This window comes from Trichosurus vulpecula, chromosome 3, assembly GCF_011100635.1.
Source record: "Trichosurus vulpecula isolate mTriVul1 chromosome 3, mTriVul1.pri, whole genome shotgun sequence".
Classification (NCBI taxonomy): domain Eukaryota; kingdom Metazoa; phylum Chordata; class Mammalia; order Diprotodontia; family Phalangeridae; genus Trichosurus; species Trichosurus vulpecula.
This window is the reverse complement of record NC_050575.1, coordinates 334,996,092-335,022,867: the sequence shown is the minus strand read 5'-3', so window position 1 is coordinate 335,022,867 and position 26,776 is coordinate 334,996,092. Positions and strand designations below refer to the sequence as shown.

Below are 26,776 nucleotides of genomic sequence, written 5' to 3'. Positions count from 1 at the left end.
AATACTCCGAAAAATATAGTTCTCATTTATGTTAAAAATGTGAATAGCATATGCAAAGAGTGAGCTCTTTTTTAATATATGTAAACAAATAAAACCTTTCCCTAATAAAATAAGAGTAAAGTAAAAATGGCCTCTATGCCACTATTCTTTGATATAGTTCTAAATATTCTAACTATAGCAATAAGAGGATAAAATTAAAGGTATAAATACAGGGTGCCCCAAAAGTCTTACTCTATTTAAAACTTCTGTGACAGACCTTAGTGATATCCTGTATAAGCAAAGAGATGGCAATATTATTATTTGCAGATGACATAAGAAACTGAATCAAAGAAAGTAAGGTAATGGCTACAATACCTAAAATGCAAAATAAACCTACGCAAATCACCAGTATGCCTATGCAGTACTATGCCCTTCATTTCTCATAAGTCTGTACTTCTGACTTATCTGCTATGCCCTACAAACCTCTTCATCCTAGATAATGATTCATGCAGCCTCTCTCTCTGAACGGATGGCTCCTTTCAGAACCCCTATTTAAGGAGGGTACCCAGGCCAATCATGTCTTCATTTCTCAGCAGGCTGAACTCTGGACCTTGCCCCCTACCATGGAGGGGCACAATGGAGGTATTTTCAGCCTCCCTCCCTCCTCCTTCCTCAGCTTTCTTTTATTACTGTCTTGAGAAATTAGAATGTAAGCTCCTTGAGGGCAGGAATTAGCTTTATATTTATATATAGGAGCATATATATTGTGTACCATATGCTTATATTTGTACATAAAGATGACTAGGTGGTACATTTTATGGTGGGCCAAGAGTCAGAAGATCTGTCCCCGGTAAGTTAACCTCTGTTTGCCTCAGTTTTTTCAGCTATGGGATGATGACAGCACCCATCTCTCAGGGTTATTGTGATGGGCAAATAAGACAATAACTGTCTAGTGCATAGCACGTTACCCGGCACATGGTAAGCATTATATGAATATTACCAATTATAACTACTGTTATTCCAGGGCTTAGCAAGAGTCTGGTACAGAGAAAGCCCTTAAGAATTCTTGTTGACACTGTTGTCAATATTAACAAGAAACAGGAAAAATCAAAGAAATTTCCATTCTTTACAAAAATAAAGTTAGTTAATTATAGAAATAAATGATTTAGGAAGATTAAGTGGTCATGATTGAGTCACAGAAATAGAAGATGAAAATACTACCTTAAATATTTTATATATTTATTGTTATACCAATCAAATTACCAAAAGAGATAATTTCATTTGAAGAAACAAAGGTCTAGAATCTTAAGGAAAATTAAAACAAAAAATAAAAAAGCAAAATTTAAGAGAGCATACACAGCATTACCAGACTGCAAACTATATTATGAAACAGTAAACATGAAAATTATTTGGTACTGGTAATACAAAAAAAAAAAGTAACTAAAAAGCACTGAACTCTCCGGGACTCAGTTTCCTCATTTCTTAAATGAGGTGGTTGGACTAAATGGTTTTTAACATCCTTTACAATTCTAAATCTATGATCCTACAAAAACAATAGCCCAGTCTTTGATAAACTCAAGAACATAGGGGAAAGACTTCCTATCTGACAAAAAAATTTGGCAGAAATTTGGTTTGAGATTAACATCTTATACCATATAACCACAATAAGCTCAAAATAAATGTGACTTGAGGAAATAAAAGGCCATATTTTAAAAACAGAATATGAGAATTCTTAGCCAAACAAGAGACAGTGGGAGTCAAAACTGATGATATAAAATTTAAGCGCTTTCACAAAGTCAATTAAGTAGAGACACTCATGTAGGAAGAAATATTTCATCAAATAACATTAAAAAATGATTATATCTGAGACACATGGGCAATTAACATAAATATAGCTACAAACTATTTTTCAAAAAGAAATTGGTAAAAAGGATAGGAACTGTTTTTAAAAGAATTACTACATCACATCTATCAGATTAGCTAACACGACAAAACAGGAAAATTATAAATGCTGGAAGAGATGTGGGGAAAATTGGAACACTAATGCATTGTTGATGGAGTTGTGAACTGATCCAACCATTCTGGAGAGCAATTTGGAACTATGTCCAAAGGGCTATAAAAATGTGCATACTCTTTGACCCAGTAATACCACTTCTAGGGCTGTATCCCAAAGAGATCATAAAAATGGGAAAAGGATCCACATGCACAAAAATATTTATAGCAGCTCTGTTTGTGGTGGCAAAAAATTGGAAATTGAGGGGACACCAATCAACTGGGGAATGGTATACATAAGGCTGTGGCATATGATTGTAATAGAATACTATTGTGCTATAAGAAATTATGAGTAGGCAGACTTCAGGAAAACCTGGAAAGATTTAGATGAACTGATGCTAAGTGAAATAAGCAGAACCAAGAGAGAACATTGTACAATGCAAAGATCTAAGACAACTCCAAGAGGCTCATGAGGGAAAAAGCTATCCACATCCAGAGAAAGAACTATGGAGTCTGAATGCAGATCAAAGCATACTATTTGTTCTCTTTTTTTCTTCCTCATGGTTCCTCTTCCTCCCATTCGTTCTAACTCTTCTTTACAACATGACTAATGTGAATATATGTTCAGTAAGAATGTATATGTAGAGCCTATATCAGATTGCACACCATCTTGGGGAGGAAGATGGATAAAATTAAAAAAAAAAAATTTTAAACTCAAAAGCTTATGGAAGTGAATGTTGAAAACTAAAAGTAAACTAATTTTTAAAAAAATAATTACTAACATACTTTTAAACACTAATAGTAAGAAATGCATATTAAAACATCTCTGAAAACAGATAAAAATGCTGGAAGGGCTATAACCAATGATTTTTATCTAAGCTGGGAATTTCAAATAAGGCAATTCCCTATATCAAATTAGATAGGAAACTGTTTTGCAGTTTATTACCAGAGAGTTGCGTCTGGGGCACTGGATTAAGTGGCTTGTCCTAGAGTCAAAAGGACAGTATTTGCCACTTGAACCAGCAGCTAGGTGGCACAATGGATAGAGTAACAGGCCTGGAGTCAGAAAGACTCACCTTCGAGTTCAAGGCTGGCCTCAGACAATTACTTACTAGCTGGTGACCCTGGGCAAGTAACTTAACCCTGGTTGTCTCAGTTTCCTCATAAAATGAGATGGAGTAGGGAATGACAAACCTCTCCAATATCCTTGCAAAGGAAAGCATAAATGAGGTCACAAAGAGTCAGATCCGACTGAAGCGATTCAACAACACAAGTGCTTTAAGCCAGGTCTTCTTGACTCTATTTAGCTCTCCATCCCATACTGCTTCTGTCGTCTCAGAATTATAAAATTAAAACCTTTTCTAGTGCATTAGCAGCACACCAATCTAGCAGCAAATGTTTAGTGAATACAGATCGTATATCAAAATCTTCATGGTTTGGATAGATGGTGCTGTGTCAGACTTTTAGCTAGAAGAAACCTTAGAGGACACCAAGGCTAGGTGTCAAATCATTGCCTCCAACATTCCCCCAGTGAAGCAGAACCAGATTAAAATGGAATTGGGAGACAGTTACAAAATAAATAAAAATACAATAAACTATAGATATTACATTTTAAAACTAAGTCTATAGGTGACCTGCAGGGATCTTTATGTATGGATTAAGAGCTTCTATACACCAAACCATCCCCACCACTTAGGCCAAGTTTTTCATTACAGATGAGAAAACTAAGATCCAGGAAAGTGAAGTAACCGGTCAGGTTCAGGAATGCCATGCCGAGAGGCAGGTATACATTTAGCCCAGACTCCAAATCCCTAACTCTTCCACAACACAATGTCAACCGTTGCCTTTTTAAAGTAATATCATTTGTGATCTTTTCCCAGTCTTTTTTCCAAAATCTTTCCCCTTGGAGACAACTTTAAAACTGAATACCTTTAAAATTCTCCCACTTCTGGTATGCATTGTATCTTTTTATGTATCAGGCAGGTATAGTCACTATTCTCAATTTCATCTTCTTAAGTTCATACATTCCTATATTTAGAGTTCAAAGGGAAGTCAGAGGCCACTCAGTCCAACACCCTAATTTTACAGATGAAGAAACTGAGGCCCAGGAGAGTAAAGAAATTTGCCCAAGGTCACACAGGTAGTTAGCATCAGGGGAGGGATCTGAACCTAGGCCCCTTCCTCTCATTAAGAGAGGGGCCAATATTCATTCCAATGTACCATTAAGTTCATCAAACAACACATTCAACAATGGAATCTAAAGGTGGTCGATTGACTATTACCAATAATGAGAATATACTGCAATCTATTTCATTTTAAAATCTGTTCTTTTTCCAGTTCTCTCTATAAATGATCAAGATGATCAGGCTAGAAGAGGTGGGATCTCCCACAAAGTTTTCTGTTTGTTATTGTATCCTCTGATTACCCTCTTAATGAGGCAATACTGCTTGTAATCTTCAGTTCTCCTCCTCCACGTTTTTCTGAATAACCTACACTCTAAACTAATTTGTTGCCCATATTTTTCCATTTGGCAAGGAAATAAAGAATTTGTCGTGCAAGACAATTTCTGTACTTCTTTTGGTCTCCTCATCATGGCTATTTTACATGATTTTATGCTTCTCTAACAAATTATAATGCTCAAAGCCAATAGTTTGTTTAAACAGAGGAAGTCAGAGCTACTGAAATAAGCAGCATTATCCTACCCTTAAGGTGTACCAGAAAGAACACAGGAATAGGAATCTGTTAAGTCTAGTGTGAATTCTGCCTCTGCTACTTACTCAGTGTTCTAATCTATAAAATGGGGACACTACCAATAGTACTCACTTCACAGGATAGTTCCATCAAATGAAATAATCTAAAGCACTTTGCACACTTTCTAACACTATACATAATGGATGCTATTACTTATCCTTTCTCCTCCTTCGATAACTGATTTTTGACCTTCATTCTAACCAGTACTTGTCAGGCACGAGAAAAGACAGGTGATCGCAGACAAGTGATTCCAAATTATGAGCCAACAGACAGGTGATTCCTTTGTATGCTTTCATTTCTTAACTCCAAAGTAATTTCCAAACTGTTTTGCTCTCTTCCCCTGTGGCCACCTTTGCATTAAACCATTAAGTATCAAGGTAGATGATGATTCAATAGGAAGGCCCTGTCAAGTTCTTCACTTTTCTTTACTTCATCCTTTGCAAATGAAGTCACAATGAAGCCTATCTTCAGGGAGGTACACTGGCTTAAGCTCATCAGAAACACTACCAGGCAAGATGACCAAGTATCCCACCAAATGCTATTTCCTGCTGCCTTTTAGCAAACATTGAAACTAACTCCAACAATTCCTTTATTCACTTCACCATGAGTTTATGAATCACTGTTCCATTTACTACAACTACTGTTTTTTCTTTAAATTTCCGACATCAGAGAGGTTGATACATATGTGATTCCTCTAGTAAAGTACTAAAAGCACTGGTAGATGGACAAAGATTGCATGTTAGAGGACCAACCGTTAAACTGATGTTTGCATAACATCAAGAAACTTATTCTTTACACCTTTTGCGCCACCTCCCCCACCTCCACCCCCACCCCCACCCCCACCCCCACCACCACCACACATGACAATCCGTATGGAAATTTGGTGAAGCTGCCAAGAACTAATGGCCACTACACTGCATATTTTTTAAAGTCTCCATGGCTAAAGAATTCATCACCTAGTGGCTCACTTTCTAGTGAAGAGTCTCCCTGCACTTAGGCTGGTCCTTGAACAGCAGGTACAGCCTGTCATGGGGACTGTCCTTGAAGTTTGTCCAAGTTGGCTGACCCTGCCAGAGCTGAGTTCTGCTGGTACAGTGTTCAAGAACCGTAAGACATGAGGGCCTGGGAAAAAACAAGGGAACCCGAGAGAAGAGCTTGTTCCCCAACTACAGTGCACTACAATAAAAACTGCCAATTAACAAGTATAGAAAATGAGAATAAATTATAAAGTCCAATAGACAGGTTATATTACTTTATCTTTTTTTAACAAAAATTTTAAAATTAGAGTTGAATACTACAGAAAAGTTCTCCTTTAAAGGAGTTTCCATTCAAGCAAATTTTATTTTATGTAATTTGTTAGCTGATTAGGACAGGTTACTGAGTTCAATCTTAACATGACCAATTAATTTAGCTTTTTCTACATGTAGATGTCTTGCTGATATTACCTAATACATAGGCTCACTTTCATATACTAAGAATGGCATTAAAAAACTAAAGATGTGTACTACCAAAGGAAACTTTCAGTGAGGAAGGTAGAAGACAGTCAATGCAGGAATACCAGGCAGGAGGACACCATTTATATATTACACAAGCTAGTAATTGTAGATCCTCCTTAGCGATTCATTTTTCTTCGGTAGTACTTTGAAAACTTGGCATCAATTCCCCAAATCCTGAATCTCCCTTTTACAACGAACCACCAATCCCCTACAATTTCCCAAAGAGCATGGAAATGAATTGTCATGCCTGCAAATTTCCTGTTATTACACTTAAGACTTACCCAAACTCTACTTCGAAATTTCTATATGGGGACTGACAACGTCTAATAAAGCTGACTTCTAGGTTATAATGGGAACGAGTACCTGCTTCCCTCAAACATCATAAAAATTCCTTAAGCTTGAGTTCTGGGCTAAGAATGTGGTTTTTCCTCCATATAATTACCCCACACAAACAGTTACCATTGTCAACAAGAGCTGAAAGCTCAGAAGGAACATCCAGAGAAACATGAATTATTCTATGTCCTAAAAGTAGGACTATTTAAGTCAGAGGTTCATAGCTTTGTGTCACTGACCCATCTGTCAGTCTGGTAAAGCCCATGGACCTCGTCTCAGAAAAATATTTGTTGCCTACATCCATAAATGAAGGAAATGTCAAATTTCGGTTAGAGGACCACAAAGATGTAATTTTTTTCCTATGCAAGTTTACAGGCCCACTTAAATCTATCCACAGGAATCTGTGAATCCTTGATTTAAGCACAGCAGTGTTCCTGGTCAACAGTTACCTGACTTCTGACAGCACCATTCAGTAGCAAGCAAGTAGAAGGAAGGGGGAAGGAGGGCAAAGCTGTTAAAAAGTAATTCAGGACTGCGGTTGGAGAAGACAAGGACAAGGGGGCAGGAGATTTCAAGAATAACATTTAACTGGGGTTAACAATGCTGAGAGAGAGAGAGTGAGCAATAGTGAGTGAGAGAGAAAGAGATTGAGATTTAGAGAGAGAGAGAGCACACAAGGGAGTGCATGTGGGGGAAGGGAATAATTCTATACAATAAGCTCACAGGGTACAGTAAAACATCTAGTAAAAGTGTCTCATTTTACAGATGAAAAATCTGAGGCTCAGAGAGGTGACTTATCCAAGGCCATCCAGGGATAATGTGCAGAGAGAAGACCAGGATCCAGGTCCTCTAATTCCAAAATAAAATCTTTCAACAAGATATAATCTTCAGTCTTAAAACAAAGCAACAGTCAGTTGCTCTAATAGAGACTGGATTCAGTGATCTTAATCTTCACATAGTTCAGGGACTCAGAGGACAGAGCACTGGGCCTGCAGTCAGTAAGATCTGATTTCCTATCTGATTGACACTTCCTAGTGGTGTGAGCCTAACTATTTACTTAGCCTCTGTCTGCTTCAGTTTGCTCATCTGTAAAATGGGGCATAATAACAGCACCTACCTTACAGGACAGTTGTGAGGATCAAGTGAGGTAATGTTTATAAAGCACTTAGTGTAGTGCCTGGAACACAGTAGGAACATAAACACTTGTCTCCTTCCTTCCTTAATCTCATTAATACTGTTATAATGAAAGTCAGCTAACCAATTTTGAAAAAAGAAATAGAATCTGCCTTAATGAATAGTCCCTTTATGGAGAACTTTTCTGTAATGTTCAACACTATTTTTTCTTGTTTAATAAGTTGATTTCTATCTTTAGTCGTAACACACCCATAAGACAATGAGAGTTCATTTTAGAGTTAGCAGAGATCTTAGAAATCATTTTAACTTGACTTTGCACATAAGGAAACCGATGCCTGGAGAAAGGAAGTGACTTGCCCAAGGTCACACAAGCTAGGATTCAAAAATCATTCGCTAACTCCAAATTTAGTGCTCTTTTCACTGTATCATGAAGTTAAATATATCTGGTAGTCTTTTTTCTGTCATTATCTCCTCTGTAGAGGAAGAGGTGACCCTTCTTAACAAGGATACATGCACAAGCTTATTCCATTCCCAACAGACTGCTCCCTCCATCATCCCCACCCTCTCATTTACTTTTTTCCCCAAAGGATAAAAAAGGTAGCTTCTTATTTACAAAGTTGGAGGATACACATGAGATTTCAAAAACATTTCTAAAACTACAAAACATCAAAAGTATCACATTCTCTGGAAAAAAAAAATAACGAATTCCAAAGCTTTTCCACATGGAGTACCTAAATTTCTAATCCCTTCTTGACTCCTGGCTACTTCCTTACTGCCTACAAAGAAGCCCTAGTCTCCCCTATCCACTAAAAACCCTCCCTCTTAATCGGTCTATCCCAAACAACAAGAAGCCACATCCCTTATCCCTTTTGTGTCTAAACTCCTTGAGGACATCTATAATCAGCATTTCCTCTAACTCTTTTTTTAAGTTTCTTCAGTCTGATTTCCAGGCAGATAACATTCAACCAAAATTGCTCTCCCCAAAGTTATAAATGATCTCTTAATTTCCAAATATAATGGTCTGTTCTTTTGTACTCATCTTTCTTAATCTCTCTACAGCCTCTGACATTGTTGGTCACCTTCTTCTCCCTGACATTGTCTTGCCTTTTTTAATCTTGCTTCTCTTCCTATCTATTTAAGCACTTCCTTCTCTGTTTCCTCTGCTGGACCTTCATCTAGGCCATGCCTGCTAAAAGTAGGTGTCCCCCAGGTTCTATCCTGGGTCCTCTTCTCTTCTCCAAGATCTCATCAGCTGCCATGGTTTCAATGATCATTCTCAGATCTACTTATGCAGCCCTCCCCTCTCTCCTAATCTCCAACTACCTATTACACATGTCCCATAGACATCTTAAATTCAACATATCCAAAACTGGACTCATCTTTCCCCTCTTCCTCTGCCCAAACCCTCTCCCTTTCCAAACTTTTCTATTACTGCTAAGGGCACCAAGATCCTTCCAGTCATCCAGGATGTCATCTAGATGTCATCCTCAATGCCTCTCTCTCATTCTCCATATTCAATGTGTTGCCAAGTCTTGTCAATTTTACCTTTGTAACAGCTCTCAAATACACCCCCTTCTCTCTTCTGACACTACCAGTGCCCAAGTACAGGCATTCATCACCTTATTCATAGTCTACTGCAATAACCTGAGAGTTGGTCTTCTAGTCCCAAGTCTCTCTTACTTCAGACTACACTCCACTCAGCTGTCAAATTAATCTTCCTAAAAGATCTGACTGTGTCACTACCACCACCACTACCCCATCCCCTGACCCCCCACTCCATAAACTCCACTAGTTCCCTATAATTTCCAGGATCAAATGTAAAATTCCCAAATGGCATTTGATGCCCTGCACAACCTGGCCCCCTCCTACCTTTCCAGTTTTGTGTGTAATCCAGTGACACTGGCCTCCTTTTATTGTTCCTCCTATAAGACAGTGCATCTCCAAACTCTAGGCACTTCCATTGCCTAATCCCACACATGGAACACCCTCCCTCCTCATCTTTACCGCCTGGCTTCCTTCAAGTTCCAGCTAAAATCATCTCTTCTACAAGAAGCCTATCTCACTTAATGCTAGTGCCTTCTTCTGTTGATTTTCAATTTATCCTGCATGTATCTGACTTGTAAATAAGTTCTTTTCATATTGCCTCTCTCATTGGACTATGAGAGTCCCTGCTACCTGAGAGCGGGGACTGCCTTTGTACCTTTCTTTGTATCCTGGTGCTTACTATAGTGCCTGGCACATAGCAGGTCAGTAGATAAATACTTATCGGCTGACTAAAAAGGTAGTTATCTTGCTTTATGATGACAGACATTAAATCAGGATAACAAGTAGAGAATAGATGGTTATCACACCTAACTGGGGGTGTTCTTTAAGGTTCTGTCCTAGGCCCTCTTCTCCCTCTACACGAGGGGCTCAAAATCTGAGGTCTACCTCCCTAAAGATCCACTGACAGATTTCAGGGGATCCATGAATTCATTTAACATTTTGATAACTACTTTAATATAAATGGTTTCCTTTGTAATCTTATTTTATGCATGTAAAACCATTCTGTAAAAATACAACACTGACAAAGGGATCTAAAGGTTTCTTTAAGAACTCCTGCTCCACATCCTCTCTTGGTAAAAGCATCATTTCACATGTCATTTTTACATAGATTAACTTCCAGATCTATATATTCATGCCCAGTGTCTCCTGGAGCCTCAGTCCCATCGTCACTAATAGCCTATTGGACACCAAACTGGATGTCCCAGAGATATGTTAAGTTTAGCTAAAACCAAACTATCTTTTGCCCTAAACCCTGATGTCTCAGGTTCATAATCTTGGTATTATCTTAGACTCCTCCTTCTCCCTCACCCCACATGTTCAATCAGTTGCCAAATCTTGCCATTTCTACCTTCCCCACATCTCTTGCCTCTAACCCGTTCTCTCCATTCACACAGCTCCCACCTTAGGTCAAGCCCCTATTATTCCCTCATTGAGATTATTGCAACAACATCCTGATTGGTTTCCCTGTCTCAAGTTTCTCCCCTCTCTAGTACATATCGTATATCCTACTGCAAAATAAGTTTACTTAAGCAAAGATCTGACTATGTAACTCCCATCTCAACCAACTCCAGTGGCTTCCTATTGCCTCTAGGATAAAGAATAAACTTTGTTTAGCTTTTAAAGCCCTAAATAACATGGTCCCAACCTATCATTCCAGGTTCAATGAGTATTAACCCCTCTTCCATATTCTGTGATCCACTCACACTGGCCTTCTCTCTATTACTCGTTCACGACACTCCATCCCCAGCTTTGCAATGGCCATTGTTCAAGCCTGGAATGCACTTTCTTCTTACCTCCATCTCACTTGGTCACTCTCTCTTCCTCCAAGATGCAACTCAGGCACCACCTTCTGAATGAAGCCTTTCCTGATCCTGGAAGTTTCTAACGACCTCCCTTCTTAAACTATCTTGTACTTAAATACTTTGTGTATCTTTGCATTTATTTACTTGTTGCCTCCCTCATTAGAAAGTAAGATCATTGTGAGATTGTGTTATTTCAGTCTTTGTACTGAGATCCTCAGTGCCTAAAATAGTTGCTGTTACATAGTAGGCATTTAATAAATACTTACTTATACATATTCTAAGTAACTTAAAATATTGTAAATTGAGATTTCTTCCTTTAAAAATAAGGCATTAATCTCTATTATAACAGAACTAAATAGCTGGGTCTAAAAATTAGCCCATACTATGGGCTAACCAATAAAGTCTGCTTTAACCAGATAATCTATGTATTGAGTCTGTAAGTGTTAACCTAATAACTTGTGAAGTACCAGAACAGGGTGGGGAGGAGGAGAAGGGTTGGAGAGAGAAGATTAAGGATTCATATCAGGGTTCCAAGGAAGCATCATAATAAATACAATATATTAGATAGAATGCAGTGAAATGTAAAATGGAAATTCATAACATGCCAGTTGAGAAAAGTGCTGTTTAGTAAGTACAAAGTGTCACAAGATTACCTGAAGCCTTACTCAGCTCTGCTGAGAATAAAGCAGATGGTGATCTCTTCTCTTTTTCTGTAACAAAAGGCTTTTTTTCCTCGGCTTCTTTCAAGATAACCTTGGGCTTTACTATACTGACTATCTCTGCATTACTTGGCAAAGCAGAAACATCTGCAGGCAACGACAGTCCCTTGGACACAGCTGGAATGTCTTGGGAGACTCCATCTGGAGCTTTGTGTAAAACATCAATGTTTTCTTCAACTTTAGTGGGTACGTTCTTGAGAGAAAGGTCATGGGGCAATTCTGAGCAAAGTGATGAGCTCACTATTTCTTGGACATTACCATGTTCACCCTTCAGTGATACTTCTATATTAGCGAATTCTCTAGCCAATTTAGCAGGAGGAACAGTTTTCGAGCTGACTGTTACAGAGAAATCTTCTACGATCTGAATTGGAGAAGAATCAGCAAAGAGTTCAGCTTCTCTTATTTTTGGTTCCTTAGAAACAAATAAGTCTTCATCTGAATAAACTGCAGTATTCAGTTCCTCCATCTGTAAAGGAATTTTCTCCTTGTTCACGACTGTGAAAGTAACTTCAGATGACAGAGCAGTGGCCGCTTTTGAGGTGTCCAGAATTGGCTGAAAAGATTCCAAATATGGCTTTCCCATGGTAGCAGGTGATGCATTGAGCTTTTCCTTACTTTCGTGCTCTATTACTGATGACAGTGAAGTTTCAATTAAATTTTCTCTTTCAAGCAGCACAGCTTCATCTTCCTTTTGAGGAACTTCTGGTATTGAGTCATCACTGAATAAATCAACTGGTTCAGATTCAGGTGAAGAGTCTTCCACCAAATCAGAGAGGTCAGGCATAGGCTGTGAAACATTCTCTTTTACTGCCATCTCTGAATAATCAGTAAAGTCTGGGGAAGCAGTTTCGGTGGAAAGTTTTGTTTCTTTAATTAAATCACATGCAATAGAAATATAAGATGCTTCTGTTTCTTCAACAATTGGACTAATACATTCAGGTGCCTTCTTTTCTTCTTTTATTTCCGGTACCTCTTTTGAGGGCGTTTTCATGGTATCTTCATATGGTGGGGGGTTTTCCGACTCAAGTTTTAGACTTTCGTAATTAACAGGTGTAAAAGCCTCTAATGGTGATGAACTGAGCTGCACAGCCGAAGCACCAGCACCAGGAGTTACAGAATTTAGTGGGGCTTCCATAACAATGTCAGGCAAAACCGGTGAAGGAGTAGCTTCAGATTCTTCAAATGAAGGGCAAAGCTGGGCTGCAGAATGTAGAGACTCCTGTAAAGATTCAGATGTCTGAACCAAATCCATTTTTGTTTCATAAGCCAGTTTTGTAGAAGTAGCATCACTAATTTTGCTTTCATATGCTTCTTGCACTAAATCTGGAGTAAGACCTTCTGGCATGCTTGCTCCAACTTCTACAGGTATCTTTGATAAACTATCTGTTGAGACATAGTCTCTGTCACGATCCTGTGCTGACACAATAAAAGGGTTTGTTGCTTTGATACTACTATTGTTTTCTGTCACAATTTGGGCTTGCTTTTCTGCAATTTTTTTTTCATCTGTCTTATTTTCAGAAGTTTGATCTTCTAAGACAGGGAAATCTTTTTTTGTATGAGTTTCAGTTACTGCATCAGGTTCAAAAGAAGCATATGCTTGTGAAACATCTTTTATAGCTTCTGGTGTACTGGGAAAAGAAGTATCTTCATTACTGCTTTCACTGTCTTTGTCATGATTCTTTTTCCTAAGGCTATCTGCAACATATTTCTCATCCACAATACTCTCCAACTTGCTATCTAAATCACCTCGAACACCTTCTATCTTACTCTCTTCACTGTAAGTATCTTTTGCTTTCCACACTTGCTCAAATGGTTTGAAGTCTACATATTCTTCCCTTAGAGGAGCATCTTCTTTGAAAGGTACTGTGATTTCCCTTTCACTAATGCTGTCCTTATCATATTTTGTTTTTTCAGAAAATGTAACTTTGTCCTTTTCTTCTGATTTAATGAGAGCTATTGGCAACTGTTGTTGGCACTGGCTGAGGGTCTCACTGACTAAATTCTCTTGTTTATCTTGTTTCCTCATTAATATTTCTTCTGGAGCAATTTCTTTGAAGGTTAATTCTGCTTTTTGCATCCCCTCAAATGAAGATCCCATTTCTGAATATTTTAACTCTGAAAACCCTCTTAAGTCTCTATCTATAAATGTATTTTTTTCTTTCTCTGTGGATTCTTTAGAAACTTCATTTGTGGTTTTGTCTGTTTCTTCTGTGGATAATACAGCTGGAAAGTTACCAAAAGATTCATGTTCTTTAAAAGGAGCAGCTGAGAGAGGAGACAGAGAAGGAAGAGAAGCAGCAGTTTCAAGAAGTACAGATGTAAGATCCTCTTGACCAGCCGATATAGTGTTACCTGGCTGCTCCTTCAAGTTCTTAACTTTTTCTGTGACCATGGACAGAAAGGAAAGTTAGAGAATGCAAGTGTTCTTAAAAGTTAATGCAAACTTTATGACAGATTCAAAATAGTATTAGTAAAAAGTTATCTATAATTAGCTAAAATGGCATAGTATAAAAAGCACATTAATTAAATGAGTTAGAAACTAATAGTTATTGACTGAATTAAAGCTACTGCCCAGCAACCAAGAAGTTATATACTTGGCTACAGAAGAAATTCCATGCAATGCAAAGATAGAAATAAAGATTAGAAAAGAGCTTAAGTGTTAACAAGTAAGGAAAATTACTTTTAACGAGTTTTAGAAAAGAGTTTTGGATTGGCAGTATAGGGGACAAAAAAGCAACTGGAAAACTAAATGATCTAATCCTAGTATTCATTTACAAATAGAATTAAGGAAGTTAATGCAATAATTAAAGTGTTTCATGTGTCAGCAAATACATCTATTTGGAAAAAATTAATTGTTAATGTGTAAACCAAAGGTCCAAGAATTCCATACAACTACCCTTTAATCTGCCCGTTTCCTCTTACATCTGCCATCTAAGAAGCCTGAGTGTATAAACTACAAGTTTACAGTCTGACATATTATAAATATTCTTGGACCCATGCTAAATTTTAGTAAATGCAAACTATTCTGTAAAGGGTTAATGAGGTGAAAGATTCAAAGGACAGAATATACTTAGGACACAAGGCTAGCAGAAAGAACTTGCCTGCAGAGGAGTGCATCACAGGCTCAGATGAAGCAGGAAGAGCAAAAAGGGTCTCATCTGAAAAACAAATACAATATAACCTCAGCAGAAATAAAGATAGATAGTTGGAAGGAGATTGGGAGCAAGAGAAAGCAAGCAAGTATATGATTCATAATGAAATAGCACAAGACTGTGACAAACATCCACACAGAAAAAGTCAAGACTAAAAACCCAGAAAAAAAGTCTATGAATTCACATTAAACCTAGAACTTAAATATAGCTATACGTTCATTATAAGTTAAATTTACTGAAATTTTATGCAAAGTATCCATATCTTCAAAGAGGCAGTGTCAAGTGTTTTAAAATGTTTTTTTAAATATGTATTTAAGTGTAGATTAAAGAACTTTTATAAACTGAAATATCAACATTTTAAGGTAAGACATTGCTCTTCTCAATTAATTATGATACCTATGTAATTTCTGATATCCATGATACCATGTGCCTAATACCTGGAGTACTACTTTGTAAAGATGCAGTCAATAATGGTAAAAGAGAATTTATTAAAAGCTCTCTGAAAGTTCTTATTCACTTATTTTTTTCAGTCATGTCAGGCTCTTTGTGACCCCATTTGGGATTGGCAAAGATACTGGAGTGGTTTGCTATTTCCCTCTCCAGATCATTTTACAGACAAGGAAACTGAGGCAAACAGGGTTAAATGACTTGCCCAGGGTCACACAGCTAGTGTCCCAGGCCAGATTTGAACTTAGATGAATCTTTCCTGACCCCCGGTCCAGCACTCCATATCCACTGAGGCACCTAGCTGCCCCTAAAAGTAGCCAACCAAAATGGCTAAGGAGATAAAAGAATTGCCCTAAACGAAATGTTAAAAAACATGAGACTCAAATCTGTAAAGACTGAGACTGAATAAGGATATGAAGAAAATCTATAAAATTATGGAGGATGTGAGTGGAGTAAATATATATTTGTTCTCCAAACAATATACAAGCATTTATTAAGCACCTACAATGACCAGGTGCATGTCAGAAAACTAGAGGTGCCTCTTGATTCTGGAAGAAGAAATCTGGGACAAAAAAAAAATGAAGTACCATTTAACACAACAGACTTAAATTGCTAGTAACGACTGACCACAAATTACAATAAAATACTACCTGTTCACTTGTATAACATTTTCAGTTAATAAAGTACTGTACTCACTATATTGGGAATGATTTTTAAATTAATTTGTTTCATGAAGTTTTAGCTAATTCAATTTTTTTCATTTTTTAAATCTGGGTATTTATCTTCATCTTTTAAGTGTGAGGGAATAAGCTGTTCCTAACCATAATATGCCCCTTAGTATGATCATCAGATGCTATAACAAGTGGGATGAGCCACAGGTCTAATCCAATTCTTTATGTTGTCAAAATATTTCTTTTGCCTCATTAGCTAAAACTGAGATTTGGAAGTTGAATAACTGAGCCAAATAACAAAATAATACTAAGTAGGGTCAATCTTTTTGATGTAACATTAGTCAGTTTGGTACTACATACAGTAACTTGTAATAGCAGAGAGCTGTGGGTTCCTAACAAATTCTTAAGGCAGTTGCGTATTTATCAATTTCTCCTCATTATTAGAATGAAATATAATAAAATAATTCAGAAAGAGGATGGGGAAATTTATCTGTCAAAAATTTGAATTATAGAATATGTTTAAAGGCAGCTTTATTAAAGTACTGATAGCAAAAGCCACGTTACTCTATAGAAAATGAATTTTCTATTATCCAAATAAATTTTCACTCTTAAATGCAACCAATGCTAGAATTTAAATACAAGTTATCTGGGACACAAGTAGTGGATTTCCAAAAGCTGTCAGAAAACCCTGAAAAAGTAACACCCTCTAGATCTCCAAGAGCTACAGTAATACTCTGAAGCTCTTGCAGTAGTCACTGATCAAGAACAGAAATTCCACCCATCCCAACACACCATCCAAAAAAGCTAATATACATGTCTACATCAACTGCAGTCAATCTTTTGACATTATCAACTTCTACATCTTATTCCCTTTTCCTCCCCAGTATCTCCACCCCTAAAGTTCAAACTTAAATAGTGGACTGAGGGACTAACCAGCTTTATTAATTTCATAACATATACTACTTGGACCAGATGGCCTTAACAAATGGAAAATATTAAAAAGGCAATTATGCTATAATAGCATTTGAAAGTCATGATAGGAGCTATAAATGAAACATATTTCAATATGCCTTGGTTAGTATGCAATCAAAAAGGAAACAAAAGCCTTTAAATTTAGGTCTAAAGAAACCAAATACAATACCAAAAGAATGTCACTTAAGACTTACTTTTCTTTTATAGCTATCAAAATAGACCACAGAGGGAAAAAAAAGTAGGTTTTCACAAAGGCATAATATTTAGTATTCCCTCTTCACATTCTCTCCCTTGGCAATGTCAAAGCATTCAGTTTCAACTTTACCTTCTATACAAATGACTACAAAATCTCTATCTCCAGTCCTTATCCTAGTCTCAAGTCAGAAACTAGTACTTCCAACTGCTTGCATAATAACTTTTGAAAGACTTTACTAACCTCAAACACAATACATTCAAAACCAAGTTCCCCCCTTGGATTTAATTAATGCTTTGAAAGACTTAAGTAGCCTCTCCCTCTCCCTCCTCTGCTCCATGTAAGGTACATTTCGACGGCTGAAGGCTACCTCCTTAACTTGGGGTTTACTGGCTAGATTTCTTTCTCAAAAACCAAGCCTTAAACCCAATTCACTCTGGGGCTCATAGATTGGACAATAGGTCCCTGCCTTCCTAGCACAGAGTTAACGTAATTAGTAACTGTTTCTCTTTTGGTCAGGAACCCTAGGGTCTTCCCCTCCCAGTTTGATTTTTTTTTTTGAGTTTTCATTAAAGGGGCCATCCCTTGATTCACTTAAAGAGGCCTATTCATTGAATGGGTGTTACCTCACTCAAAGTAAGAACCTGAAAAGACCTTAGCCTAAAAGGGCCAGGGTCTCCCAGTGCATCCTGGGCCATCTCCAGTCGTCCTGGTGAATAACAGGCCACTGGACCCAGATGGCCCTTGAGGAGAAAGTGAGGCTGGTGACCTTGCACAGCCCTCCCTCACTCAAATCAAAGTCAACTGCAAGTCATGTCATCATTTCCCTGATGTCATGGTCCTCTTCGAAAATGAAGGACAAGCACAATTAATGCTAACTGTGGTATCACCATTCATCCAATTCCCATGTCAAAATCTTTTGATTCTTTCTTCTCCATCTTGCATATTCAGTTACCACGTGTGCATGGAGAACACTACATATCTGAATTTTTATTAGATTATATTTCATAAAGAGCAAAAGCTTTGCTTCACAACTAATATTTGTGAAACAATGTATAATACTTGCAAATGTATATGTTCTAATTTTCTACCATACTGTTAAGTTCCATGAAGACAAGGATCACGTAAGACACTAAGATTTATACTTCCATCAGTGTTTAGCACACAGTTTCGAACACAGCAGGCACTTAATAAATGCTTGTCAAATTATTATATCAAGAAATAACACCTATTCTCTGTAGTGTTCACTAATTGAAATAAGACTTTCTGCTTTATAACGCATATGTAAAAACAATGGCAGTAAAGACAAATGAATTTTAATTATCTACATTTTGTACTCTTAACAAACCCATGGGGGGAACCAATTCTATGAATGAGAAAAAACTAATACATTGAAACTTGAGGAATTAGCACAGTAAGGCAAAAATAGTATTACAAGTCACTGTATTCCTGGCTTTAGTCAATGGGAAATTTTCGATCAAGTATTTCTGTGAGAATGTTAAGTGAGAAAAATTTTATCACAAGTGAAATTAATGATAAACACAATTATCTGTGAACTTGCTGTAAGAAAATTCCATCATCATACATATATGTCAAGAGTCTATCTGTATTACTGAAGGAAAGTTATAATTATTCTAAATATGACTTGATAATTTAAGATGACCTATATATACTTATGCTACTAAAAATAAATACAATTTTGTGATTTTCCTTTACAGCAGACATACTTCACATGTCTTTTCCACCTAATTTAGCTCTTTTATAGTTAGAGCTTATCATAATATTAATTCAAACTGAGATTGCAGCCCACTAAAGTTTTCAAATCATCTCAGCACGGGAAACCAATATAGACATTCTCATATTTCATATAAGGATAGGTTGGAGGAACTAGAGATGTTTTAGCCTGAAGAATGGGGGTGTGGGGGGGAAGGCGTTGTAGAATGATCTAACTCTCTTTAAGTATCTCAAAGACGAGGAAGAGAAATTAAATTTGTTTGCCTCTAGCAAAGAGGCAAATTTGAGTATGTTCTCTAAGGGGAAAAAAATTCCTTATTAGCATTGTCTAAAAAATGGAGAAGGCTACCTTGAAAGGTGATGTGTTCCTCCTCCTTTAAGGTCTTCAAGAAAAACTAGAAGACCAATTATCTGACATTCTAGTGGAAATTCCTTTTCAAGTAGAGATTGGACCTGATGGATACTGAGGCCCCTTCCAACTGTACAATTCAATGATTCTCTAAATCAGTCAAGTTTATTATGGTAACCAGACAATTTTCTAATGAGAATGTGTGCAAGAAAAATTTTTGTAAATGTTCCTGGATTTTTTTCTCTCAAATAAATTAGAACCAAGGGCCATCATTCATAAAGTTTGTTAATCTAATTTATACCCTTTAATGAACTATCTCAGATAAAATGGAAAAATTTCATTAATGGCTCTATCAATAGATGTTATCAATCTGGTATTTTGTCATTTGTCCTAGGAGAACAATTCTATCCCTTTCATATGAAGCAAAACCACTTTTAAAAGTTAAGATGGGCAGTCTGATAAACCTGAGAGAAGATGTAATCTAAGTCTAAAAAATTATGAAAGATATAAATAAACTTGTGCCCTTACACAAATACCAGAACTGGGGAAAGGGGACAGAAAAGGCACTCAGAAGTGTGAAGGATAAACAAAAAGGTGTTGTATGATAGATGTAAGTATATCACTCATTTATATCATATCAATTAAATATAATAAAAATCTATTAAGCACCTACTACGCTCCAGGCATTACCCTAATAGGTACAAAGTAATTCGGGGAATAAGGGAAGAATGTTAACAGTAAGAATGATTTCACCTGGGCTGACACTTGGAGAACTAAAGATTCCAAAAGGAAAAGATGAAAAAGGAAAGCACTCCAGGCAGGGGTATCAGCAGGTGCAAAGTCACAGAGGTGAGAGATGGATATCAGGTGCAGCACTAGTCATTAGGTAAGAATGCCTTTGACTTTAAATGTCAAAGTGATTAGTTGATATTATATCTTAGAGGCAATAAGAAGCCAACAAACCTTCTCGAGAAAGGAGTAACATAGTTACATGTGTACTTCAGAAATACCAATTTGGCAGCTATGTAGAGTGTAAATTGGAAAGGGGAGACACTGGACACAGGAGATCAACTAGAATACAACTGCCTTACTTGAGGATAGAGGTGATGACACCAGAAGTAGGATGGTGAGTAGAAAAAAAAAAAAGGAATGGATGTAAGAGTTGTCTTGGATACAAATTCTGCCAGGATTTGACAAATAACTAGATACAAGAGATGTTTAAGAGTGAAAGTGGAAAGCAGGGGCTGACTGAGCCTGCAACCCTGGGTTACAAAGGATGGTAGGATTCTCACTAAAACTAGGTAACTTAGGGAGGAGGAGGAAATTGCATCAGATGTGATTAGTTTTCAAGTGCTTCTGGTACACCCAATTTGAGACAAGCAGCACCCGTTGGTGCCATGGGACTAGAGCACCCAATATTGCATACTGCTTTGACTTTTAATGTGGACGTCTTATGTCATCAGATTGTTAGCCAGTTAAGAACAGGAAGTCTTATAATTCTTTGTACATCCAGGACAGCCAGCATGTTGAAGATAGGAAATGGCCAGGAGGGTAGGAATGTCAAGATGAGAAAGGACAAAGCCAAGACATTTCAGGAGAAAGAGTGAAGATTCTAGTAATAAAAATAGCAGAAATCAAAATCATAAGGCATGTATCATTCCCATCATCCTTCTTGCTGATGGACTGTCCTGAAAATGTTTAAAGCAAGTTTACGGAAGGTGAGTTTGCAACTCAATACTTTTATTCAATTATAAAAAGCAGTCATGTTACCCATCTGTGCAATCATTAAAATATTAAATATAAATGAATAATAGCATGATAGTGACTTGTCCTAAACCATTTCTAGTGGAACACTACTTATCTATTGAAAAATATGAGAGTTAAATTAATAAAGATGACTGATGTTTCAAGCCTAAGTGATAGAGTGGTGATATCAGCAAATGAAATAAGCAAAATGAACAGAGGGAGCTAGTTTTGAAACAACAATACTATATTACTCAACATTTTTGTATCACCTGAAGGTTTACAAAACACACAGAACTGTGGGAGAAAAGCATCAATATTATCCTCATCGTAAATATGAGGCAATTGAAGCTTTAAGAAGTAAAGTAATTCACATAAGTTTGCACAGCCAGCAAGTGTCAGGGCTGGGATTTGAACTAGGGTCTTCCTAATTTCAAATTCAGTTTCCTTTCCACTACTTCAACCAGCTCAGTTTTAGATATAGTGTCCTTAAAATGACAGTGGAACAGTCAATTGTACAGTAAGTCCATGAGGTTTATATAAAGATAGCAGAAGAAATCAAAACCATGTTTAAACAAGAGGAGCTACATATCAACCATATTGTTCTGCCTCCTCATGGACTGTCCCAAAGATGCTTTGAGCTAGCCTACAGAAGGTGAGTTGTATAAATAACTAAGAATTTAGGAAGTCTAGGAAAAAAATGTGACTAAATAAAGTATTGAAACAGATCTACAGATATAAGATAATGGATAAAAGACTTTTAGAAAGTCTCTAAAGCAGTATATTATATAGAAAGCATTTAGTTTAAGACTACAACTTGGGCAACACCCAAACTTGATAAGATAAGAAGAGGAACTAGCAAAGGAAAGAAAGGAATACTAGTAAGAAAAAAAAGGCTTCAATGACAAAGGGAAAAAGTTTCAAAAAAAAAAGGGGGGGGGGAATGGTAGGTGAAAGATATTGCAGACAGGTCAAGGAAAATTAAGACTGAAAAAGTATTATAGACCTTGATGACCTTCAAAAGTGAACATAAAACTTAGCCATTAAATCATTGCTAGTGTTCTTTAGAATATAACAGTTTAATCATTCTACTTCTGTCAATGGGTTCCCTTAAAGGGTCAGAACTTCATATTTAACAAAATTCCAGAAAAAAGTATGAAAAAAATTAGTTTATAAAGTGAGGTAAGGACAATTCAAGGTTGAAGGAGTATGTGATTCAGAGCACCTAGTAAGCACAAAAGCATTTTTCATTAGTCATTAGCAAGATAGTATTCCACACTGAATAAGTAACCCAATGATACTCCTCCCCACAAATAGATATTGTTAAAACTTAAGGTCTGTGCCATAACTACCCCTGTCCGGAAACGAACAGTTCCCCCAAGGAAAGCTTTTGGGAGGCCTCAAATTTACAAAATACAAGTAGATTTTAAAAAGTTCTTCTAAAATGGAGTTGTAATGGTCATTATCACTATGCTTCTGGATATAGGCACCATTTTATATACAGGATGATGCAAGAGACAATCTAGTTGATCATTCCTAGTTGAAAATGTTTCTACTAATATAAACTGGTTAAAATAATTCTTCAATCCTCAGAATTCCAAGTCAAACTTGCAGGAGGTGGAGGGGGGGAAGAGAGACGAGAAATAGAGATTGTGTTAAAAGGCTTCTATTTGGGGGGTGGGGGGGAGTCCCATGAGGTTGAACACACAATCAAGAATGCTATGATAGCCTAACAAAGCACAAAAAGGCCATCCAAGCAATGAGACCAGGTAAAAGACATAAGTTTAAAAGATAATTTGTTTAGACAGCTTTACTCCACACTCACAATTTCTGAGTTAGAAGTCACAGGCAAGAATTAGGAATGCAGAATTTTAAGTCAGACTTACATACATACCTTCGATTCTTTATCTAGCTGCAACAAGCCCTTCTCAACACTTCAAATCCATCTAAGGATGTGGTTCTTAGAGTCAGAACCAGGCATAGCAATAATGACCGTTACAACTCCTAAAATCGCCTCATTTTAAGAGACTTAATCTTTTTAAAAGTACAAAGAGAAACTGGTATAGTTCTTTTTAAAAAGTATTATATGGGGAAATGATCTGGGTTCAAATCCAAGGCCTGTTAACTTACTACGTGGTCTTGGGACAATATCCTTTGACATCCCCTATGGGTCTGTTTCCTCATCTATAAAATGAAGTAAATGGTTGCTAAAGTCTCATTCAGCTCTAAATTCTATACATGTCCAGGGATTTGAGGGCTAGCTTAATAAAATAAAACATGACACTATATATGAAACAAAGAGCAACATTCCCAAATATGTTGCTCTTGGTTTTGGCAAAACTAACCGTGAAGATGATTGTATTGTTTCTTATAATTCGATTCAATATTGCTTACAGGGATTCATTTATGTGTGACTTGCATTAATATCTGCCTATTCCGCAGATCCCCCTCCTGGAGGCAGGTTCTATGTCATTTTTCAATTTGTATCCCACAGTATACTTCAGAGTACATCTTTAATAAAAACTAAGGAGAATTGAATAAAGATCATCTCCAAATACACGAGTCTTTTTGCCTTCTGAACCCATAAGTGATCAGGATACTAAGAGAGATTTTATTGTTTCATCAATCATCACTTTTCATAAGTTCAGTTACTTCCTGAAAGTCTTTGTAAGATCGCTAAATAATATTTTGTCTAACTTATACTGTCTCCATATTTCAAATTTGTTCTTTACTTCTCTTTCATACTGTTCTCTTTCCATCTTTTCCTCCATCTCCCAAATGTGTCCATTAGTCTCCACAACAAAGAGTTTCTAATACAGAAAACAGGAATGTGGATGAATTCTTATTATTTGGATACCCTCTGCACCCTAATAACATTCTCTTTTGTGTCTGAGCAAAAGACAGAAGGCTGAAAGGGGTCTTTTCTTAGTTTCTCATTAAGGAAAAAAATACTACAGTGTGACCTTGAATAAGACACTCTTCCTCTGAAGCTTGGTTTTCCCTTTCTGTGAGATGAGAGTATTATCTTAGTAATATCTTTAACTCTTTATTCTAAAATTCTATGGTTTTATGAATAAATTTTTGCAGATTACAATGGCTAGTTCTTGACCACCTAAGTAATTGCTGTACTGGTAAAATCGCTTCCTTTCCCCACAGAATCCCTGTATTAATCAAAACTGCATCACCAAATAAATGAAGTTTCTTAAATTTTTAACAAGCTTAAGTTTCCTTTCAAAATGAACTCCTAGCTAAGATGGAAGATTCATAAAAAATAAATACTACATACTCAAGTAATCAAATAAGGAGTTGAAGTAATCTTCACAAGCTTTATAGAATTGAGTCTCTTTTAAACTAAAAAGAATTTCTACCAATCGATCCAATGTAAAAGAAATTCCTGCATATTTTTAAATCCTGCGTAATAAAATGCTGCAAAGACGATTAACAGTTCAAATGCCTGAAGAGAAAGGAAAATGTTTCAATACCACTACCCAAAGAATCACTGACATCTCAAAAACGCTATCTTTTCCTTGGTGGGCTGGTTCTAATCAAAGAATCCACAGGTTTTTGGTTTGGTTTTTTTTTTTTTTTTAGTGTCAACCATTTTGCCTTTTTTTTTAATTTTCCTTTAAGAGCACAGAAGAAACTGGATAGGGATTGAATGCGCCTATGTTTTAACAAATCGTCCCATGCTGCGGCAGAGCAAACTGGCAGGTGTGCTCCTCCTCCAAAGGCACGACCCAGCAGTTACAGGACGATGGCGTTCCCCCGCTCACAGTGGCTGCAAGCACCGACGCCACATCACAGCGCATCAGAGTCAGAACTGGGCGGTGGCACCAGGGCTCGGCCCAAACTGCCTCCCTCCCCAGGCTTCCACATTCAGCACCGCTGGAGGCGCTCTTCCCATCGCTACAGAATCCAGGCGGCCACCACCGAGGGCAGGCCAGGGAAGAAAGGCTGGAGCAGCAGCAGCAGAGTACTAGGGCTACCCAGAACTTGGCTCCTTCCCCAGGAGGAGTCAACTGGGGGACCAGACCAAAAGCCTTCGGAAGGGCAGAGTCAAAGGGCCCCCAGACCCAGAAACCAAACCCGCCCCACTGCCCCCAGATGCTCGTTATTTAGTACATGCATCCTCCGTTCTCCGACTAACCACAAACTCTAGGGACGGGGAGGGGGGCTGGAACAGACAAAGAGGCAGAAGAGCAGGGCAGGGTGTGGAGACACTGCGGCGGGAGAAGAGGACGCACATGGTCCCTGCCGCTGAAACGCAGACAATAAAGAAGTCCGAGGAAGACCGGACTCACAGTTACTACTAGCGCCATCCCCACCACAACCATCCCCAGCTCCACCCTCCTCCCTCGACCTCGCTCCCGGGGGCTCGGAGGAGGTGGGAAGGGCGGGCAGGACCCCCACCACCCGCAGCCCTCCCCACCCAGCCGGACTGGACAGTACGGGGGAGGGCGCTCACTCACCAGCAGAGCCCGACGATCCTCTGCGCTTGGGTGCGGCCGGGGTAGAGGGGGGCGCGGCCGGAGCCGGGGTGCTCGGGGTCCAGGCGGGGGGCGCAGGATCTGTGTGGGGGCCCACGCCGGCCGTTGGAGGCGGGGGAGGGGGACGGGATGGGGGCTCGTCTTCGTCCGGGGTTGCGGCAGCGGCCGCGGAGGGCGGCGGGGAGGGCGAGGACGAGGACACCGGGCTGGGCTCCCAGCGGGGCTGCCGCTCCGCGGCTGCGGGGGGCACCGCGGGCAGGGGCCCGCGGGGGGCCGGCGGCACCGACTCCTTCTCGAAATCCAGGAGGGGCGCGTCGGCTGCGGCGTTGGCCGGCAGCGGCGTAGCAGTCATGCCGGCGGCCGGCTTCCTCTCCAGCACCTCTAGCTCCTCCAGGTCCTCGTCCTCATCCTCTTCTTCCTCTTCCTCCTCTTCCTCCTCCTCGTCCTCGGGCTCCCTCACGAACTGGTACTTGAACTCAGGCTGAGGCCGGGCCGGGCCCGCGGCGGCGCCCGAGGAGGACGAGACCAGGGGCGACTGGTCCAGGTCTTCCATGGCCGGGCTCGGAAGGATGCTGCTGCTGCTGGGTTAGGGACCGGGAGGGGAGGAAGCGGGGCGGGGAGGGCTCTCCACCCGGGATCCGGGGAAACGCCGAGAGGAGCGGAGATGAGGAGTGATCGAGAGACACAGAAAGAGAGAAAGACAGGGAGAGAGAGGCGGGCAGGGGCGCGGCGGCTGCGGCGGCCGGAACAATGAGTCGGCTCCTCCTGCCTCGGCGCCCGCAGCTGCGCTGCTCTGCGCTGCGCCGCGCCACCCACCAGCCCCCAGGCACCGCCGCCGCCGCCCAGACCAGGGAGGGAGGGAAGGAGGCAGGCAGAGGGAGGCGAGCTAGCAGAGCCGAGAGACTCTCCGCCCACTTTGGCGCGACTCCGGCGGGGAGAAACGCGCCGCTGGGCGGGGAGGGGCGGGGCTTGAAGGGAAGGGCGGCTCCCGCGCAAAGCATGGGCCAATAGACGGTGGGATCCAGGGAAAGAACGGCCGGACCCCCCAATGAGAACGGGAAGGGGAACCCAGGGCCAGGGTTTGCAGCCCCGCTCTAGCCGCGGAAGGGGAGGAGGGGAGCGAGGTTTCATGGGCGGGGCTTAGGGACCGGGGGATTTTTGCCCTGGCCTCTTGGGGATGCTCGCCTGGGATAGGGCTGGCTGCTGGGACTGGGCAGGTTTATAGGTTAAAGGGTGGGAGAAGTACCATAATATGTGGGCCAAGGGGGCATTTGGAG

At 39.2% G+C, this 26,776-nt stretch overlaps 1 protein-coding gene across 4 annotated transcripts in view; it reads right to left on the bottom strand.

Annotated features, from left to right (window-relative positions):
* RTN4 (reticulon 4) overlaps positions 1–26,776 on the bottom strand; it is a 157,560-nt gene that overhangs the window by 45,962 nt on the left and 84,822 nt on the right. For 2 of the 4 annotated variants that reach the window (XM_036748862.1, XM_036748864.1), the window contains exons 3-4: positions 14,853–14,909; positions 11,686–14,133 (exon numbers count right to left, since the gene is read on the bottom strand). In XM_036748862.1, coding sequence (XP_036604757.1) covers positions 11,686–14,133; positions 14,853–14,868 — 2,464 coding nt within the window. In that variant the 5' untranslated portion in view covers positions 14,869–14,909. Of the gene's footprint in view, positions 1–11,685; positions 14,134–14,852; positions 14,910–25,481; positions 26,447–26,776 lie in introns of those variants that run through there. The other 2 variants (XM_036748861.1, XM_036748865.1) reach the window with 2 other exon arrangements.